We start from the raw sequence: 22,843 nt of genomic DNA, 5'->3' as shown, positions 1-22,843 counted from the left end.
TTTACAGGGGCTGCATTTTCGAGCGTCGTATTTCACCGTCCGTTTACAGGGGATGCATTTTCCAGAGTTGGTCTACACAGAGATGTGTCACTTTCCAAGGTAAATATTTTCTTGCAACATATTTGTCTTATTTTTAGATCAGACATTTTCAAACCATAAAAGTAATACTAAGGTGTCTCTAATTTTTCTGGACTATGCACATCTAATGACTGTCATATTCAAGCTGTCATTTTACACTGAAAACTTCCGTTTCATATGAAATACGCAGACCATAACGGCTCCCAGGTCATAATCAGGATTGTTGTTGTTATTGTTGTTCTAGGGTTTAACGCCATTTTTCAGCACAAGATAGGCTATACATGGCGGCCAGTATAACTGGTGCAGGAAGAACCCTGGAAAACCCAGGGAAGAACCACCGACCCACGAGAAGCTACTGGCAGGCTTTCCCACGTACCCACGCTAGCCGAGCCTTGGACTCGAACCCACGCAGAGGTGAGATGGCAGTGATCCGGAACGGTGAGCGCTTTAGACCACTCGGCCACTCGGGGCCCCTAATCAGGTTTGAAATTATAAATCAATGAATGAACTAAGGTTTGTACATCTTTTATCTCATTTGTGCTTTCCGTTTTTTAAATCGGTTGGGGAGTACAAACAAACTGGGAGGTAGATCCTGACCAGGGCCGACAATGGGGAGGTAACCGGGGATACATCCTCGGGGCAGTAACGGGTCCCGGGCCTAACAACCCTTTTTAATTTTATTAATTTTATAAAAGAAAACAAATATTGAACTAGAACTAGGAGAGGCCTGGGTGTTTCTTACCCCATGGTCCGTGATCGCTCTCTACGGTCCTGATCCTGACTATAGTCGTATCATCTATGATTCAACATTTGAAAGAGAATATGCAAGTCTGCTGTAAGTGGCCATCTACAAAGCTGAAATGGGCATTCTTGTTTTCTGTTTAGCGCTTAATTCGTTCATTACTCTTATTTTCAACTTTCTTCTTCGACTGAAGCATTAATGCGTAATAGCAAAGTTTTGTTCTGATATTAACATTTGACAACATTAGAACGATAGAGCAGCACATGTTTAGCAATATGGACATTGCATTTACAATGATCAGAATTAAACAGTGCAATATAAAACTTTACAAATATAAGCACTGTATTTATGTGATCAGAACTAAACAGTGCAATATAACACTTTACACATATGATCACTGTATTTATGTGATCAGAAGTAAACAGTGCAATATAAAACGTTACAAATATGAGCACTGTATTTATGTGATCAGAACTAAACAGTGAAGTGCACAAATACTGATATTACATTTAGAATGATCGGAAGTAAACAGTGCACAACGAAGTTGTATTAATATGGGCTTTTCGAAGTGAACAGTGCATTACAAAGGTTTATAAATATGAGAACGAAATGAACAGTGCTTCACAAAGGTGTATTAATATGGGCAATGTACTTACAGTTATTCGAAATGAAGTGCTTCACAAAGGTGTGTTCATATAGGCAATGTATTTAAAAGTTATTTGAAGTGAACAGGTCTTCACCAAGATGTATTAATGGCAATGTATTTAACGTTATTCAAAATGGACAGTGCACTACAAAGGTGTATTAATATGGGCAATGTACTTAAAGGGATTCCAAATGAACAGTGCTTCACAAATGTGTATTAATATGGGCAATGTACTTAAAGTGATTCGAATTGAACAGTGTTTCACAAATGTGTATTAATATGAGCAATGTACTCAACGTGATTCGAAGTGAACAGTGCTGTAAAAATGTTTATACATACAGACATTTCATTGAAGTCATCGGACGTGAACAGTGCAATACAATGGAATAAAAAAACCAGTGTTGGGTCATACATTAAAAATGACATCCAGATGAGGTTCAGCAGAGGGAAAGACAAGATGCAGGTCAGACTTCAATCCAACAAAGGATAGTGGTAGTATATTCACTAGGATAAGGTGACTATTAATAGCATTAGAGGTCTACACCTACATTCTGATTCCAAATCCTCCTCTGCAACCACGTCATCTGTGTCAGTCAACCACTGCAAAACTCGGAAAGACAAACCCTGTTTTCTAGCACCGGTGCCGAGCTTAGAAGGCGTAGATGAAGCATGCGCGCCTTGAACTCTGTCTTCCATTTCTTGCACTACAATACTCTTACCTTGAGAATCGTTCTCCAGCACCATGCGGTACACCTCGGAGTTTTTCAGATCCGGTGTCTTTTCTGGTGTGCTGTCAAGATGACGAGAAAAGCGATGAAATCTCGGTTTCTAAGCTTTTCCTGTAAAATATCGGGTCACTAATAAACGTAATAGTATATTGGTAATATTGGATTTTATTGTCATTTGGGAATTTTGAAATAAATCAAGACGGACTTCTTTCTGGGGATAAAAATTTTAAAAAGAAACGGCCGTTGTTATATATTCATTTTTCCTGAATGTTTGTTTATGAGTCTTGCCACTCCACTAATAAAAACGTTTCCAAATTAGGTCACAAATGTCGTTTTGGAGTTTTCTTAGTCCATATTTATTGGCTACAAACGAAGTCCATATTTACTGGCTACAAACGAAGTCCATATTTACTGGCTACAAACGAATACAATGTCTAATCGAGAGGTAAAATGTAACTGATATATTAAGACGGACTTCATTCTAGGGATAAGAATTTTTTTTAAAATCAATACAACCGTTGTTATATATTAATTGCCTCGACATATTATACCAGAATGTTTGTTTATGAGTCCTGCCACTTATAGAAAGGTTTCCTGAGACCAGTGGCCGTGGAAACGTACTCTTTGCTCTAAATGAGCTACCCAACCGACGTCCGTGTACATATTAGAGTGCGTTCTGCTGCATGCAGAGCACCTCCTTTCATAGCTTTATCTCGACTGTACCACCAATTGATGTGGTACTGTCTGGTCGACCCTAGTGAAATTTGATCTGATAATGCATCCTTATGGAGTTTCCAAAAAACTGAAGATGATGTAAATAAGTCTCCCTAGTGATACCAGGTCTGCCGTGGAATTCAATGTTCCCAGAAGAGACAGATACAGACTAGCCGAAAATTAAGTCTTGTTTTGTAACGCCTTAAAAGATCCTCGCTGGGGGAACACCAACCCGTCCCAGAGAGCTAAGCAAATTTATTCATATGTACACGAACTCTCGGGTGGGAATGAGATCGTCGAATTTCTCTAGATTTGGAATCAGTCCTAACAGAGTCCCAACACAGAGTCCCAACGGACAAGCAGCAGGTCGTGTAATGTAATAGTCATATTTATTGTTGCTGTGTAGTAGTAGCCAGTAGTCGATGTACTGGATCCATGGAATCACCAAGTACCTCAAAGGGAGCACCTATGACTTTCATGCAGTGCCGGATTACTAATCAAGCACACTAAGCACGTGCTTAGGGCACCGGCCCAACAGGGGCACCAGAAAAAATTAAAATTATTGTTGATGATAAGATTGTCTTTTGATTTGGAATTATGGCAACTGTCATTTTCCCACCTTTTGTTTAGTTTCGCATTTTGTAGGAGGAGGATGGCACAATACTATTTTCAGTGCTTAGGGCCCTAGAAGGCCATAATACAGAACTGCTTCCATGATTCTAGCGAACACCTGGGCCAATTATGCTAGACTGAACAGCGTGGTTCGGAATTGAAATACTTCCTGACCGATCAAGAACCGGCAATTTGTTGTGAGGAGAAAAAAGCGGGATGTGAAACTATGCACCTAGAAATCTATGGAAAGTACCCCGTCTAACGGGGCCCCGAGTGGCCGAGTGGTCTAAAGCGCTCACCATTCCGGATCACTGCCATCTCACCTCTGCGTGGGTTCGAGTCCAAGGCTCGGCTCGGCTAGCGTGGGTACGTGGGAAAGCCTGCCAGTAGCTTCTCGTGGGTCGGTGGTTCTTCCCTGGGTTTTCCAGAGTTCTTCCTCCACCAGTTATACTGGCCGCCATGTATAGCCTATCTTGTGCTGAAAACTGGCGTTAAACCCTAGAACAACAACAACCCCGTCTAACGGTTTGATAGCATTCCAAATAATATTGAAACTGTCCACTAGCAGAAATATGTTTGGGGGAAACCTATAATAAATATCGGTTCTCCGCCCTTTTTAGGAGGCCCGGAAATACTAGGGAGGAGAAAGCTGGCAACTGGATGCTTTGAACATTCTATACTGCTGTTTTCTTAAAGAAGGTGTGCACCTTTTAATTTAACTTTAATACACTTGATTGACAGAAGAATGTTGGTTTTATTGGGAAAGGAGGGAGACATAAACCTTTCTTCACTATAGAAATAGCCCCGATCTTCGGTGATGTTTGAACAGGCTTCCAATAAGACGGCCAGTGGGGCACCTGTCTGTATTAAAGGAAAAGGCATGCACTGTGCACTGCAAGATAATTGAGGTGTCCCTTGACATGAGCTCTATTCCCCTCGCCTGTTCGGGAAGTGGGGGGAAAGGTATATTTCTTTGGATGCTCTTGCATTTCCATTTACTCCTTTTCATTTGCTTAACGGACTTATGGGGGTGGAGGCTGACTACTTTGTTGATGTGGCTGCATACGTTTTCGTTTGAACTGTGGCTGGCGCGCGGCTCGATCAGGTTGTGTGCGAGTACTCGTTCGACGTGCCAACAACCGACGCAAAGGATCTATGTTGTTGGATTTTTAAAGTCACAAGAAGCAACAGTGGGAATAAGGTCTCAGATTCCAAACGAGAATCCCTGAGAAGATTTTTGTAACGCAGAGTGTGTGTGTGTGTGTGATTTAGATTTTTAACGTAGCGTTAACAATTTTTCAGTCATATCGCTACGACGTCTGCAGTGTGGCAGTTTACAGTGATGTCTAGCACTGGGGCATCATGCCGCAGACATGTAGCATGATGTCCCACCCATTCACATTGTCCTGACACCAGGCCGACCAGTCCTAACACTAACCTCTTAATGCTGAGCGTCAAGCGATGCAGCTGTTAGTACCGTTTTTGTAAGTCTTTGGTGTGACTCGAACCCACGACCTCCCGCATCAGAGGCGGACGTTCTTACCACTAGGCCAATGTAACGAACAATCGAAAGCTACATCATGACGGAGGTAAAGAATCTCTGCTGACAACGTCATCGCCATAGACAGTGTCTTAACTACAAGAGTCAAATAGATGTTGAAGGGAACGGCTCATTAAGATCCTTCTTTCAGTAAACTTATGTAAGAGGTCAAGGAGAGATTAAAAGAGACCTTCTTTGTTAATGTGTGTGTGTGTGTGTGTGTGTGTGTGAGAGAGAGAGAGAGAGAGAGAGAGAGAGAGAGAGAGAGAGGAGAGAGAGAGAGAATTTTAATGTAGCCCTAAGTTTTCAGTCATATCGCTACAGTGTCTGCAGTATGGGAGTTTATAGTGATATGTAGCACTGGGGAAGTATTCCACAGACACATAGCATCATGTCCACCCCTGTCATATTATCGCGACACCGGGATGACCAGTCGTAACACTAACCTCTTAATGGTAAGCGCCTAGCAAGGCAGCTGCCAGTACTATTTTTTTACAAGTCCTTGGTATGACTTGGTTAGAAACCACTACCTCCCGCATCCGAGACACACTCTCTAACCACTTAGGCCACCGAAACGGTTCAAATAAACCTTATACCTCGAGGCTAATATAACTATATCAGTGTAACAACGGGGACTGGCCACGATTTATTTCGTCTAGCCGTGCGTTGACCTTTGTGCAGCTGTTGCTTTCCAGACTATCGGAAAGCGAGGAAATAGTATCAAACAAGCTTACTGTCATTTGAACACATGAAATGAACGAACACGTGGAGGGGAAAGAAAACGGTTGACTTCGAATGATCAAATTTCCTCTTCCATGACCACTAGTGGAGCTTGGTGATAAGGGTTTGGAGATCTTTGAAGCGGAGATAATATCCTATCCTCCTGCAGTTCACCAGCTCTCTGGGAATCTACGATAATCGACAAGGCATTATATTCCTGTTCCAAAGGTATGTGTGATAATCCCTTTGCGGGGAAGACCAGTAATTAAGGACATAGGTATTCCATTACTCGGCACGAGGAGCGACGAAACAATCCTTAGTGGATGTCATGTCGGAAGAGCGAGACCAATGCTCTTCGAGAAATGGGGACCAATCGTCTCCTTCCTTGATGAGCATTCCTGCGGAAATTGTTAGGGTCGACGGACCTCATCACTCTTGCATACATGAGGCCACATATACGACATCCGCTGTGGTATATAGTATTCTCTCGCTTGACGGCGAAAGCTCCACATACCTAAAGGATTAAAAGGGACATGAGAGAAAACGGATGTCGATTTTCTATCCCGGTAGATTGCACACAAGCAGGCTCGATCATGAGATGAAATAATTAGGTATGGTAGCGGAAGGGGGGGGGGTATTCGAACATATCCCTCATGTTATTATCTAAATTCGACATGCTACGAGGACAACTATCCGGTATCCTATGTGATGACCGGTGACAAGTGTCTCTTGTCCGGTGATCAGTGGTCTTCACACGGTGATAAGTGACCGGTTAATAACCCGTACCTTACAGTCAATGATGATCCAGACTTAAAGAAACTTATCTATGAACTTTAAGAGCAAGAAGCAAGTCTGGGATTGCGTGATATAATCCTAGTCTGGCATCGGGTACTACGGGAACCTTGCCACTCACCTGAAGGGTGGTGCAAGGAATCTCCATATTAGGGCACAGTTCGTCACCTACTGGGGATATTGTTGTGACTGATCTTTAAGCAATGCTTCCCGCCCTCTTTAAGTCGGGAGAGGATGCAATCGGACCAAGCAATTTGACTCCCCTTTATGACAGAAGATGAAGTTTTGTCTAAGAGGGGTGCAGATTATTTTTCCCTTTTTACTGTTACAACATTAAATGTAGCAAAAGGATGTCTCTCCTGGAAAATGTTATCACAAAAAACAAAACAAAAAACAAAACATTATATATATATATATATATATATATATATATATATATATATATATATATATATATATATATATATATATATATATATATATATATATATATATATATATATATATATATATATATATATGTGTGTGTGTGTGTGTGTGTGTGTGTGTGTGTGTGTGTGTGTGTATACCAGTGGTGCGTCATTTGAACGAGATTTGACAGAGAGCCATTTCAGTGCTTTTAGGCCAAAATACCTTTGGAATCAGGGAAAGTTGGTTCCAAAACATCAGGCGGGAGGCGGGGATGGTGGGAGAGAACTACACGTGCCTGGGAGTATCAAATCCTCAAACTTAAAAGTTTCAGTTGACAGTTTTGAACACATCACTAAGACAAATTAACTTGAACCTTGTTAGGAAAACAAATAGAAACTCGTATTTTTCTGTGCAATCAGAACCTCCACAGTCATTTCCGGTGCATGGTAGAAAAATGCTCGAGTCTATTTTAAAATCGAAGATATTCGACTAACATCGGAAAAGGACCAGGATGTTCCGATTACCTTCCTGGATAAACTACAATCGAACATGATCAGGCCTTGCTGCCAACGATCAGAAAACACAAATCTGAAATACTTCAGTAGCCGCCATCGCATATATGTATGCCTTGTTTGCCAAAATACGTGTTGTGCAATTCACACGACACCATCACGATTTATTTTCTTGCCAAAACATTCCGCCAAATTTTTGCTTTTCTCAAGCATCAACTCACTAGGTAACTTTCCTTTACCGAACTTTAGCAAAATATTCCACAAAGGTATTATAATGCTTTTGTATTAATTTCATTTTTCTTAGTGTCAATTAGCATATAACCAATTTCTCTGCCATTTTCTGCAGATATCGCTGGTGTTTCCGAGGTGTAGTTTGGTAGAAAACCCGCGACGTGTTCCGATTGGGGTAGACTTTAGTTCGATCCAGTGTCTATTTAGACTGCTCCAAATTCTGACGGGGCATGATGGAACTAAGAATTTCCCCTTCTGTTCTGACAGTCAGAAGAAAGATACACATTTCCATGACGCAAGCAACTTTTGTACTCGTACTTTTGATGACCTATATTAATGTTGGAAGGAAATACAAATGCAGACATTTTATTATTATTTCTTGAATGAATGACCCGATATTTTACAAGGCTGTGAGATTAATTTAGTGTGTAATAAATGTAAAATAACAAACACAACTGTAACAAAAAATGCAACAAAGCGTTAAGTTTGCTAAGGAAATGCTGCAACAATAAACTGCAAAAAGAATAAATTACAGATTGCTTTAAATGAGCATATAGAAGCTTTCTAATATGAAAATTCAAAATACATGCAGAAACGATTATATATCAAAGGATTATCGAATTATTTATTCAAAAATTGTATATTAACTGATGAAATTATCAATGTCAATCAACATTAGTTAACTTTTCCATAACATTGAAAATAAAAATGAAAAAATTCACGATAATGAATAACTGTCGTGTAAATTACAAAAGTTCAAAATAATTGACAGAATTGCTCTATCCGTGCATACTAAATGAACCTTCATACTATAAAATCTAAACTACTATCAGGTGCAACTATAAAACATGATCCAGAACTTAACCCTATAGACGAAGACCGAGCTGATCCAAATGTCTGGACTTCCAAATGTATGTTTCACATATACATTGGGTCTAATGAATGCAAGTGAAACATTTTGTGCGTCAAAAGTGCGTCAAAAGTGAATGTTAAGACACGTTGGTCAACGTAGTCATACAAACACTGAATTTAAAATCAAAGAAAACAAAAGGGGGAAGAGGGGTCACTTCTCCATTATTTAGCCCAATCAGTCACTCTTCCATTATTTAGCACAATTAGTGACTTTTGCATTTTTGTACAATCAGTCAGTGTTCCATTATTTAGCACAATTAAACACTTTTCCATTATTTAGTACATTTAGTCACCGTTTTTTATCTAGGAAAAGGGGAATTTAGGTTGCATATCTATCTATAAATTAATATATTGACAGTAAAGTTTAAATGTATGCCTGAACGGTGGCTATGAAAGCTACATTAAACAACACGTAGCCCTGAAGAAATCTTTCCAATTCACAGCTTCATTCCAATTGTCCTGTGTGCATTGGAGATCTTTTTATACATTCATTAAAAAATATGAACTTCACGATAAGTATGGAACACTAACCTGTCGTAACATCAGCTTTAAGAGCAGTAACGCCAATTCTCTTCACATATGCTCCTTTTTAGATTTCGGAAACTTTATAATGGGTTCTAGGTACATGAATGTGTAATGTTAAGTATTTCCTTTTATAACTTCAACCTTATCTGCTGTCTAACAGCGTTGTTTTAGGTGGGGCTTCGAGTGGCCTAAAGCGCTCACCGTTATGGAGCACTGCCCTCTTATCTCTTTCTGCGTGGGTTCGAGTCTCGGACTCAGCAAATGTGGATATGTGAAAAAGCTTGCCGGTAGCTTCTCGTGGGTCGGTGGTTCTTTCCGGGGTTTTCCCGGGTTCTTCCTCCACCATTTATTCTGACTGCCAAGTATAACCTATCTTGTACTGAAAAATGGCGTTAAACCCTATAAAAACAACATGATTTTAGGTAAGATTTACAAATGAATACAAACAATGGTGGACAATTTAAAGAAACTCAAGGTCCAAGTCAATAAGGAAAAAGGTATATATATATATATATATATATATATATATATATATATATATATATATATATATATATATATATATATATATATATATATATAACCCTTATCTAACAACAATTAATTGATGTTATCTCTAGTATATTTTGGTCTTTTTAACCCTTATCTAACAATGGTTTCTTTTATTTGTTTACCCTCATTAAAACTCATTCATAGTGTTTTCTTACAAATAATTTGGTCCTTTTATTTGCTTAACACATACCTAACAATGATTCGTTCGTGTTTTCTCACAATTAGGTGCTTTTATTTGTTTAACCCTTATGGAGCAATGATGTATTGGTGTTTTCCCACATACCCCTTATTGAGCAAAGATTTATTGGTGTTTTCCCACATACCCCTTATTGAGCAATGATTTATTTGTGTTTTCACACATATCCTTTGGTCTTTTCATTTGTTTGACTCTTACTGAACACTGATGTATTGGCGTTTTATCTCAAATACATTGGTGGTTTTTATTGGTTTCAACCTCATCTAACCGATTCATTGGTGTTTTCCCTAATGTATTTTGGTATTTTTATGTTTCACTCTTATTTAACAATGATTCAATGTTATCTCCAATGTATCTTGGTATTTTTTACTTGTTTAACCCGTATCTAAAAATGAATCACTAGTGTTTTCGCATATAGTTTAAGTCTTTTATTTGTTTAACCCTCATTCAGATTCATTAATTAATGTTTTCTGATATATGTTGGTCTTCTTATTTGCTTAATCCTTATATAACAGTGGTTCATTCAAGTTTCCTCCTATATATTTCGTCTGTTCTTCTTTATCCCTTATCTAACTGTAATTCATTAGTATTTTTCTCATAAATTTTTGTTCGTTTTATTTGTTTAGCTATTACGTAACAATGATTTTTTCCCTCGTAAATGTTGTTCCTTTTCTTTGTTTAACCCTTATCTACTACTGATTCATTAGCGTCTCCTGTATTGTATTCATATTAGCTTAACCCTTACCTAACAATGATTCATTGGTGTTTCCTGTATTGTATTCATATTAGCTTAACCCTTACCTAACCATAATTCATTGGTGTTTCCTGTATTTTATTCATATTATTAGCTTAACCCTTACCTAACCATGATTCATTGGTGTTTCCTGTATTTTATTCATAGTATTGGCTTAACCATTACCTAACAATGATTTATTGGTGTTTCCTGTATTTTATTCATAGCATTGGCTTAACCATTACCTAACAATGATTCATTGGTGTTTCCTGTATTTTATTCATAGTATTGGCTTAACCATTACCTAACAATGATTTATTGGTGTTTCCTGTATTTTATTCATAGTATTGGCTTAACCCTTACCTAACAATGATTTATTGGTGTTTCCTGTATTTTATTCATAGTATTGGCTTAACCATTACCTAACAATGATTCATTGGTGTTTCCTGTATTTTATTCATAGTATTGGCTTAACCATTACCTAACCATGATTTATTGGTGTTTCCTGTATTTTATTCATAGTATTGGCTTAACCATTACCTAACAATGATTCATTGGTGTTTCCTGTATTTTATTCATAGTATTGGCTTAACCATTACCTAACAATGATTTATTGGTGTTTCCTGTATTTTATTCATAGTATTGGCTTAACCATTACCTAACAATGATTCATTGGTGTTTCCTGTATTTTATTCATAGTATTGGCTTAACCCTTACCTAACCATGATTCATTGGTGTTTCCTGTATTTTATTCATAGTATTGGCTTAACCATTACCTAACAATGATTCATTGGTGTTTCCTGTATTTTATTCATAGTATTGGCTTAACCATTACCTAACCATGATTCATTGGTGTTTTCCCTCGAATATTTTGGTCCCTTTTTCCTTTAACCCTTACCTCATAATGAATCGTTAATGTTTTGTCTCATACCGCTTAGTATTTTGATTTGTATAAGCCTTATCTACCAATCATTCATGTTTTCTCTCCTTATTTTGGAATTTTGTCTTTAACCCTTGTCTAAGAATGATTCATTATTGTTTTCTCACGCATACTTTGTCTTTTTATTTCTTTAAGACATATCCAACAATGATTCATTAGACTTTCTCCAGAATATTTTGATTTTTTACTTCAGCTCTGATCAAACAATGATTTATTGCGTTTCTCTCATATCTTTTGGTCTCCTTATTTGTTTTATCCACATCTCACAATGATTCGTTAGTGTCTCCTCATATATTTTGAACTTTTATTTTGACGAATTATTATCTAATAATGATTCATTAATTTCTCGTTTATTTTCGTCCGAGTGGTCTAAAGCGCTCTCCATTACGGATCACTGCCATCTCACCTGTCTGCGTGGGTTCGAGTCTAGGATTCAGCCAATGTGGGTATGTGAGAAAGCTTGCCAGTAGCTTCTCGTGGGTCGGTGGTTCTTCCCGGGGTTTTCCCAGGTTCTTACTCCACCATTAATACTGGCCGCCATGCATAGCCTATCGTGTGCTTAAATATGGTGTTAAACCCCACAACAACAAAAATCGTCTTGTTTTTGTTTTTGTTTTTTTGACCCTTATCTGACGATTCATTAGTGTTTTCTCATATTTTGGTCTTTTTGGTTCAACCATTATCTAAAAAAATTATTAAGGTTTTCTCATACGAGTTCATATACTGAACTTAGACACAAAGACAGTGATACCATTTAAGAGTGCTCTCAAAACTCACTTATTTCGACTGCAAGAACAAACTTAAAGACATAATGTTTCCTACCTTAAATATTCTCAGCATGTTTTTTTTTCTTCTTCTAATTTCATGGTGTTTGTTTTTGTAACCATATCATTATATATGTTTTTGTTTATCTTATAGGTGTTGTCTAATGTTGTAAAGCGCTTAGAGCTTCTAAAGATTAGGCGCTATACAAAGTCCTCATTACTATTATTATTATTATTATTATTATTATTATATTGGCCTTTTTGTTTGTTTCACCCTCATTAACAGTAGTTCGTTATTTACTTCACCTTTATCCAAAAACGATTCATTATCGTTTCTCTCATACTTTGGTCCTTTTATTTGTTTAACCTTTATCTAACAATGATTCCCTAGAGTTTTCTCATATATTTTGGTCATCTTATTTGTTTGACACTTATCAATGACTGATTGGTGATTTATCTCATATACTTTGGTCTTTTGGTCTTTTATTTGTTTAACCCTCATTAACAATAGTTCCTTAGTATTTTCTCTCGAATATCTTGGTCTCTTCATTTGTTTAACCCTCATCTAACAATGACTCATGTTTTATCTCATAAATTTTGGTCTTTCTGTTTGTTTATTCCGTATCTAAAAATGATTCGTTAATGCTTTCCCACATATATTTTGATCTTTTTGTTTGTTTAACACTTAACCTAGCAACGATTCATTGTTTTCTCTCGCATACGTTAGTATTTTTAGTTGTTTAACCCCAATCTAACAATGATTATCTGGCGTTTTGTCACATATATTTTCGGCTATTTATTTGTTTAACCCTTATCTAACCATGATGCCTCAGTGTTTTCTCTCATATAGTTTGGTCTTTTAATTTCTTTAACCCTTTTCAAACAATGACTCGTTAGTTTTTTCTATCGTACATTTTGGTTATTCTGTTTGAGAGCTTAAATGTTTGTTTTTAACTCCGCCTTTAAAAATACGAAGATAATAAAAACATATCCAGTTTACCCCACAGCAGGATGCGAATATAAGTATATACTTCCAATTTTTTTATTATAAAGTATTCTAAAGACGAATTCGGACCAAGTGTAACATACTGAATATTCCTTATGTTTTGCATTTTAAGAAGGAAATAAAACATTATATTCCAAAGTACTATTTGTAATAAACTAAAGAGCTGTTATCTACCATATTTTCAACACAAAAATATCAACAGATGCCTGCCTCTCTCTCTCTCTCTCTCTCTCTCTCTCTCTCTCTCCTCTTTGCAAATTATGCATCTATCACATTCTGTTATCAATGATGCAAATACAGAGTGCAAAACGGTCTGCAAACACGAAGCCAAAACAACAAACGCAGCCATATTGTTTACCTGTTTACATCCTTGCTTGGTGAATATACTACAATGTTTCAACACGTTTTCAGCAAGGATTAAATTATATTTAGCAAAAAATCCCCAAGAATGTTTTCAAAAATAATAAAATAAAAAGCCCACAAACATAAATGTCTGACAGTCAAACGCAAGCATAGTTGGCCAAGAAATCTGTGTCAGTACAATGATTACTTCTACCATTTCTTCAAATCGATTTCATCCATATTTAATGGCACATCAACATCAAGTATCCAATATTAAAAGACCTTCATGCCATAGAGCTTTTTGTTAAAGCTATTTAACTCTTATTTTATTTAATGTACATTTGAAAGCGGATCAGAATCTTTCTTATAAATTTCAACACTTCAAGCTTGGATACTTCATAAAATTTTGTAACATTCTGTTAAGCCTTTGTCAAAAATGAAAATTTTGTTTTTCTTCTATTTAAGTGAGAGCAACTACGCTTAATTACAGACATTTATAATTGGCTTAAAATTTCAAGCCCTTCGTACCAAATTGTTTTCTGTCAAATTTGTCAATTTCTGTTTATTTTTTCCTTTTGGGTCGGGGTGGGGGTGGAGTTTAGTTTGAGAAATTGATTAGAAAGTGCGTCTACTGTTAGAAAGCAGCGTACGTGTCTGAATCGTCATTAATAGTGTAAACCTGGAATCACTTCACGTCAGTATTCTTTCTGTCAGGCTTTATCGAACTCTGTCGAGAAGTTGCGAGAAGTCATTTAAAGGATTTATTTACCTAGTAACAGGGGCAATGTTCAAGGGCTGAGAGATGTCATTTGAAGGATTTATTTACCTAATAACGGGCAATGTTCAAGGGCATAGAGACGTCGTTTGAAGGATGTATTTACCTAGTAACAGGGGCAATGTTCAAGGGCTGAGAGACGTCATTTGAATATGAAAAGGATTTATTTACTTAGTAACAGGGGCAATGTTCGAGGGCTGAGAAACGTCATTCGAAGGATTTATTTATCAACAGGGGCAATATTCAAGGGCAGAGACGTCATTTGAATATGAACAGGATTTCATGACCCGATACTTTCTTTCAAAATTTGCTCAAATTCATTTCTTCGCTTTTTGAGAAGAACTCATTAAACATAGCTGTTACTTTTCAGTAAGGGTGGTCATAATGGATGACAAATCGACTCAAGTGGACAAATTTGACAAATTTTTGTCATAATGGATGACAGATCGACTCAAGTGGACAAATTTGACAAATTTTTTTTCAAAATGCTCCATATAGAACTATACAAATTAGTCAACTGGCTTTTGAGAATTTATATATAGCAACTGTGAAATGACGACGCATGACACACAAAGGACCATGCCAAAACTTCACATGGTCTTGCGGCCAGGTGGGCTAAAAAAGAAATAGTCCCTACACAGTAAATGGAACTAAAACAATAAATCTAACTGGTAGATCTAGAGCGCATGCTCCGTTTAATTATATTAGATTTGAATACTATGAAGAAATTAACTATAAATATTGGGCTCTATTGTTATGCATGCAGGTACAATGCACCAGTGGTCAGATCATCTTTCTAAAGCTAAAGGCTTATACATTTTTATTATAGTGATAAATATATATGTCCGCGATTCAAGGTCCACATTTATTTTACAATAGTACCATGTGATTTGTTTAGACTATGGATTACTAATATTGCTTCATTCTACCAGCAATTCCATATCCTAAACATGATGTATATTTCTCCCCCATCAATGTCAAGTGGTTATTAATATGTATGTAATGTTATTGTATCATCAAAGCTTTACACTTGAAAAGTAATGCAGCAAAGTAGGTTGTAAACGAATGAGAGATGCACAATTTGATCATGACACGGATTTTGTTCTTCAGTAATCAAGGTAATTTTGTCCACTGAGATTTTTCCCAATATCCTTAAGATTGTGCTCTGATGTTTTCTATTCACTGTTTACTCTCATTCATTTATACATACATACATACATAATACTTACATGCATGCATGCATACACACACATACACACGCACACACACACAGACACAGATATATATATATATATATATATATATATATATATATATATATATATATATATATATATATATATATATATATATATATATATATATATATATATATATATATATATATATATATACGTATTGTCTTTAACATAGTCTAGTCCAGATACACGACATCATTTGGTTTTATGTAGGTTCCGATTAGATATTTGTAGATGTTGATCGTGCATTCCCCTTCAGTTCTATTTCATGTATAGCCGAGACTGCAACCCTTACGAAAATAGTCCCCAAAATCTAACCCACGGTGTGTTTTTTTTTTTCTTTTTTTCTTATAGATAACTTTTGTTTTCTATTAATAGTGTCATCTGATGGGGGAGAATCATGAGTTTGTCCATCTCACCGAACTGTCTTTAAGGCCAGCACGGGTACATTATTTCCGATCGATTCCTTCCTGCTGAAACAAGTACACAAACAACGTCTAATGTGTAATCGCGTCTTTTTTAAAATATTTCTTTAAACGGATTAATTTACATTATCATAATGCAGCCTTTAATCAGACTTCTGTTTTAGGATCCAGTACAACTCAAATTTATTTCTGCGTGCGAACTCTTGTAACCTTCTAAGACACCAAAACAGTTTACACTCTGCCAGTGTCTTGTTATTTTGTTTCTTTTATCGTTAAAGCGCAAAATGGATGATTAATGATTTTCCAACAAATGATAATTTGTAAATTTTAAATTCGTCAGCCTTATGAAAGCTTCTATGTCCTACGTAGTCTATGTCATTAATAATAATTCCATACTGGTGGTAGGTCAGAATATTCCAGTAGAAACACTCAATATGCTTAAACGAATAATCATAAAATTTCATGCAACACCACTGAATTTTTTTTATTTTCCATCGAAACAAAACTTTTTTTTAACAAATCTTTGTATATTGCATAAAATGTGAATTTACATGAATACATTAAGGAATTGTTTTCTTCTTCTGAAACTGACCCTTTCATTTAATTTTGATGGCTTTTAAAATTGTGCATCAATAAGGAAATATTAAGAAGTAAAGTCTATACATCAATCTTTTTAATTTTTTTACCTTCCTAAAGAAACTCCATTTTCTAAATAAAACGAGAAGAAAACAGAAAGAAGGGAACAAAGAGATCAATTAAGTTCACACAATGATAAAGGGAGCCAATTCGTACAGTTTACCTACCTGGATACACCAGTTGCCTCCCCTGGACCTCTAGACTGTCTCGGTTGTGCCCTCTCTGGGGATTGACAATCGGAGGCATCTTCAACAGTGGGTCCTCTGTAACCCTTGGGCATGATATTCTGCGGACCCTGTCGCCTGGAGAGAAGAAAGATTGTTTACCACCAAAAGTAAACGTATTGTTACATTTGTCAAGTATAACTTTATTGAGTTTTGTATATTTGTGATGCCAAGACAATGTTACGAGAGAAATTTACGTGAATAAGGCCTAACATACTATAGCCCTCGACAACACAAACATAAATATACATGATACTCTCTAATTATGCAGCTGACCTAACTGCAATCGCACACAACTTTAACTAAAGCGTAAAAGAATTATTTAAAAAATGAACAAGTCCAAACATTTTGAACTTGATTACCCAATGTAATCAGCTGTTTTATACCATCATAGCCACGTTGGCTAGCACTACTCGGTGTTTTAGAGTAACCAAACGGTTTATTTCCAAATATACCATCGTTTCTTAAAATATTCAAAATGTACAAGTTTGGTACAGGATACCGTTTTATTAGATCAATCAACAAAACAGTTCGGAAAGAGTACAAGTGAATACATTAGGTATGACTCTCCAGCATCTTTTAGTGGGCAGAGAGAGGTTTAAACTTGGGCCCCGCGTTACATACTTGATTCTGAAACATTTTAATGCGGAATTGAAATTTCATTGTTTTATTAATCTTTTTATTTCTCTTTTTATTTCTTTATTTTTTTTTTCTCCTATCATTCAGTTATTCTCGATTTCTGTGAATTTAGTTCTAGTCTGAGATTACTGTCAAGATTCAAACCTTATCTGATTACTGTCAAGATTCAAATCTTTTCTGATTACTGTCAAGATTCAAATCTTTTCTGATTACTGTCACGATTCGTTAAACAGATTGCATCTTACTCTTTGCGCTAATTCTCTGAAATCGGAACTTACTGTCTAGATCGTTGTCTGAACTGTTTCAGATCAATATCGGAGGGGATATAGGCGAACGGCTTCTGACTTCCCTTGTTCTTCATAATAGTGTTCAGAATCTTGTCAGGCATCTGCTGTCCGCTGCCGTCTTGGCTACCATCTGTCTGTTGGGATTGTGCCTTCGGAAATTTCAGACTCGTTTAGTATTTGTTGGGTATATTTATAACAAAGATCATAACTATTTACGAATCAATCAGTCAACTGTTACCAGAATGTATGCACTCTATTTAGATGATTATAAAACAATGTGAAGTATCAAACGAACTGTTTCAAGTGCAGTACTGTGCATTTCTACAATATAAATATAATGGGTAACGGTTACAAGTATTTGACTACTGCAGGACTCTTACTTTGTTCATGTTTACAACTAGGCCATTCAATCTTTTTGTTATAACTTTCTACAACAAGACATTTTTCGCGTTATTTAAGTATACATGATGTAGCAGATATGTAGTAATTACCTAATAACTGTAATTTCATCTAGATAATTATATTATCATTTATCCAAGATGTTACGCATGACTAACTTGCAACCTTCTAGTTAGCGCTTCAATAATCGAGATGTAAGCAGCCACTCACCGGTTTGATGGGGGTCCAGTTTTGTGGAGGAGGAGGTGGCGGCGGAGGAGGTGGTGGAGGAGGTGGTAGTGTGTTTGGAGGTGGTGGGGGCGGTGGTGGAGGAGGTGCATGTGTCAGTAGAGTATCTCCTGTCGGCCTCGTTGGGTTACCACCTCCGTAAGGACCGGTTTCGTAGGACGACTGAGAGTATCCCGCAGGAGGACTGTACCCAGAATAGTTGGAAGACTGGTTAGAACGAGGAGTATCTGAAGACCCGATACTCGGGGACTGATAACTGCGGGGCGTTTCGGACAAATCCGATATCACACCGCTATCTCCCTCATTGCGGCCTCCCTCAGGACTGCGACCGAAAAGCTTATCACAATAGTTCGAATTCTGGAACTTTTCAAAGGGGGAAAGAATGTCTTCAAAACTGGTAATTCCACCAGAGGTTTGAGGCTCGTTTAGGTTTTGATGCCTTGACTCAGGAATTGAGGTCTGCCTTCGATACGGAGATGTATCATAATTGGGGACCGAAGGACGTGATGGTTCCTTCTGGAACGAAGTTGGGTAAGAAGGAGGCTCGTACCGATTCGTTGGTGGCGATCTATGGTAGTCATCATATGTAGGTCCTCTGTAATGATCGGCTGGGGCTGATATCTGCCGCTGGTGAAAGGGAGGCGTGCTTTGAGTTCGCGAAGTTGAATACATTCTTTGTGGGGTTGGCGGAGCTGCATCGTAAGGCGAGGGGACAATTTGTCGCTGTTCATAGGGTGATGGTCTCCCGTATCCTTGAGATCCCTGTCTCTGGTAAGTGGGCGACATTACTCTTTCTGATGGCTGCGATTGGTCATATGACGGTTGTCGGTACATATCTGCAGAGGTCTGCCTTTGCAAAGCTGGAGAAGGCCTGATGTCTTCTTGTGCCCCGGGCAGGTAACTGCCTGGTTGGTAGCTTGTAATGGTTGCTTCGTGAACACCCGAGCCTTGACTAGAATTGGATATTGACCGCTGAAACCTAGGCGAGTCTCCTTGATTATTACCACAGTAATAAGGTCCGTTATACGCAGGAGATGCAGAAGGTTGATATGACGAAGTGGCTGTTTGAGGGGCGTATTCTGGCGAAAATGGTCTGTTGGAGCCACCAGACTGCTGGCGCTGATATGGAGAGCTTGAGTTGTAATCACTGCTGCTTTGATTAGACTGTTGAGGACGGAAAGACATCTGAGAGCCGCCATATCCATCAGACGGCGGTTGTCCATGGAGCTGGATCTGCAGCGCCGAGCGAGTCTGCGCCTTTGGCTGAACACTTCTAAAACTGCTGTCATTGGTTTGTCTGCTGCTGGCTGAACTTCTGGCCGGCAGAGTACTGTATCCACTAACCGGGTACCCTCGGTCATAATCTGGGCTATTGTCTTGGTCGTAGTACTCGTTTCTGTGCGGGTAACTGGCTGTATAGTCCGGAAAATTGTCAGCCTGGCCACGGGTTGGTTCCTGCGACTGATATGTACCCGGTTTCTGGTAGTAAAGGTACCCGCTAGGGGGAGACGGACTTCTGTATGGCGGTGGGCTGGGTGGAGGCTGGTTGGAATATTGTGTGGAGATCGTTGGAGATACAGGGGCACTTACCGTAGACATAGCACCTCTGAAAACAAATTGGAAATTTATGTTGCATCATTTACCCTTCGACAATTTTTTAAAAACAAAAAGACTAGTATTTCATATCTTTCTTCTTATTTAAAGTATTAAAAGTTGTGAGAAAGTTACAGTTAGCTTTAAAATGTGACATGATGTAAATGAAGCAGTTGGTTTTCTTGTTGATTGTGTCCTCATTTTGTACTGTTATTCTTGGGGTACTTTCAGATGTTTAATTGGATATACCTTGCCAGAATTTTGGACATATCCAGGTAGGTAAATAAAGGAGGCTAGATTCCACCAAACACTGAGGCTTGATCACAGCAAGTCACAGGTCGCGTTATGTAAATTAAGAACCTCGCCCAAGCTGTATCAATCCGTAACAATTTTATATTCGAAGTTACCTTTTTGTAAACTGACCATCTACTGGTAATGAGAGGATTGAGCTCAAGAGTGTTGGCGGCAAGGTTTCGTGAAATATTAAACCTTTTGAGATGATGCTAAACTACTGACCTGCTGGCCGTAGTAAATAATGTATTACAACAACAAATTGTTTGATTGAACTATGAAGCACTGAACTACTTTGCAACTGTTAGTTAATAGAAAGTCGAAGATCACCAAAATTGTTTCGGAAAACATTAACCCTGGCGAGTTAAACAAGATACTATTACAAAGCAAATTAAACCATATATGTTGTGCCTAAATGGTTATTTTTACTGGTGTTTTTATTATTTTATGCCTAATGCAGATGAAGTCGGTATACATGTTTTCTTACCAAGGTGTGATAGTCTCACAATTTTTGTTGGTATTGCCAACGGTAAGCGTTTTCCAAAGTGTTCTTGGACAGGCTTGATATTTGTTCAGATATATATTTTTTTAATTTGCATATTTGTTATTAATAAGGTTAGTATAAGTTCTACCTTTTTTAATAATAAAGTTCTAACGGTCACATGGTCAACATTTTAGCATTACGTTTGAGGGTTTTAGTGGCCAGCAAATAACTCACGTCAGCAGACTAGACAACGTTTATTTTAGCCCGACTGTAATTCTGAAATAAGAACACTCATTCGGATCTAAAAAAAAATAGCGCTACTGTCTTAGAACTCAAGATGAATACTCAATTTTTTTTCTCAAAACAATGCATATCATCATTATTTGTGCAGTATCAAAAGGAACGATATAAAATAAACAAATTATAAAGATGCGAATACTTTGTTAACATTTAAGACTTATTTTCGTCACACAAAATGGCCGAGAGATTGGAAGGTAATTTACTTTCTAATGGTGAGCTGCAGGATGTTGGTGGCGCCACGTATCACGTCTTGAGCCTCGCTGTGGGTAATCCCTGTTGCATTTACGTTTCCGATCTTCAGGATAATGTCTCCGGGATCAAGGCGGCCATTAGCAGCAACGCTTCCGGGTGTGACCTAGAAAGGAATTTAAATCATAAACAATTCACATCAAATGTACGTGCTCATTTTCATATCAATGTAATATTTCCACTTTTGAGACGAAGTTACTGTTTGATTCACGAGAGTGTGTGTGCGTGTGTGTGTGTGTGTGTGTGTGTGTGTGTGTGTGATTTGGATTTTTAACGTAGCTTTAAAAAAAATCAGTCATGCTACGGCGTCTGCAGTGTGGCAGTTTATAGTGATGTCTAGCACTACGACATTATGCCACAGACATGTAGCATGATGTCCCACTCAGTCACATTATCCTGACACCAGGCTGAGCAGTCCTAACACTAACCTCTTAATGCTGAGCGCCTAGCGAGGCAGCTTAAGTACAATTTTTATAAGTCTTTGGTATGACGGGGCCAGGGTTCGAAGCCGCGACCCCCGCATCCGAGGCGGACGCTCTGACCACTAGGCGACCGGAACGGTATTTGGTCCATGAGACATTGAAAGTGCATACATGACGAAAATAAAAGACTGAATTTCAATTCGTACTGTAGGCGAGAAAGGTCTCAATTTTCCATTCAGATAAAAGACATCCAGCGGAATGCAATATTTCCTGCGCGTGTTCGTTTATCATAATCACACACTATAATAAATCATGTCCAATGTCACCGTTACCCACGGGATAAATCGGACTTCAACATCAGTTTCACCCATTTGCAACTTATTCATTCACTAATGGTATGCCAAAAATCTACGACTTACACTATTTTTTAATTGCTTCCTCGGGCTTCGCTTTCGCTGGTACGACGGAATACTTGCTGTGACATCAGAATGTTTTGGAGTTTTTATTAGAAAATAAGTGTCCCTTTTTCAAGGGTTACATTACAACCCCATATGATTACTGTGCAATGCCACTCCTCTTGATGCAATTATTTGTCATACAATTTACGTTTTAAGACTGTCAAAATTGTAATGGCGGCGCAAAAAAATGTTTAATGGCGGCAGCGTGTATACACTGTATAGCCTAAAGCAATCCTAATCGCACAAATTTTGTTCTTCTTCATACCCTAACTTTTAACTTTTAACATCTGTTAAGAACAAGAATTGAACAGAATAAATCGAAAAGTACTGGCTTATGGAATAATCGATTTATATCGCTTAGTCTAATTGCCGACGAATGGTCTCGTGAACAAACATGAATAAGAACTGTATCTACAGGATCCGTTGTACGTTTCATACCATAAAGGGACCCCTATCGTGTGGTCCTTTAAAATTACACCAGACGCTTGTACTAAAGCCA

At 37.7% G+C, this 22,843-nt stretch overlaps 1 protein-coding gene across 7 annotated transcripts in view; it reads right to left on the bottom strand.

Moving 5' to 3' along the window:
- LOC149803315 (uncharacterized) overlaps positions 1-22,843 on the bottom strand; it is a 58,805-nt gene that overhangs the window by 13,333 nt on the left and 22,629 nt on the right. For 2 of the 7 annotated variants that reach the window (XM_089953016.1, XM_089953017.1), the window contains 6 exons: positions 21,419-21,570; positions 18,530-20,153; positions 17,912-18,069; positions 16,938-17,072; positions 16,129-16,182; positions 2,015-2,256 (listed from right to left, as the gene is read on the bottom strand). In XM_089953016.1, the coding sequence (XP_089809142.1) occupies positions 2,015-2,256; positions 16,129-16,182; positions 16,938-17,072; positions 17,912-18,069; positions 18,530-20,153; positions 21,419-21,570 (2,365 nt within the window). The remainder of the gene's footprint in view (positions 1-2,014; positions 2,257-16,128; positions 16,183-16,937; positions 17,073-17,911; positions 18,070-18,529; positions 20,154-21,418; positions 21,571-22,843) is intronic. The other 5 variants (XM_089953014.1, XM_089953018.1, XM_089953015.1 and 2 more) reach the window with 3 other exon arrangements.

This window comes from Sinohyriopsis cumingii, chromosome 3 (genome assembly GCF_028554795.1).
Source record: "Sinohyriopsis cumingii isolate HCF-2022 chromosome 3, ASM2855479v2, whole genome shotgun sequence".
Classification (NCBI taxonomy): domain Eukaryota; kingdom Metazoa; phylum Mollusca; class Bivalvia; order Unionida; family Unionidae; genus Sinohyriopsis; species Sinohyriopsis cumingii.
The sequence above is the reverse complement of the archived record's forward strand: the minus strand, read 5'-3'. Positions and strand labels throughout refer to the sequence as shown.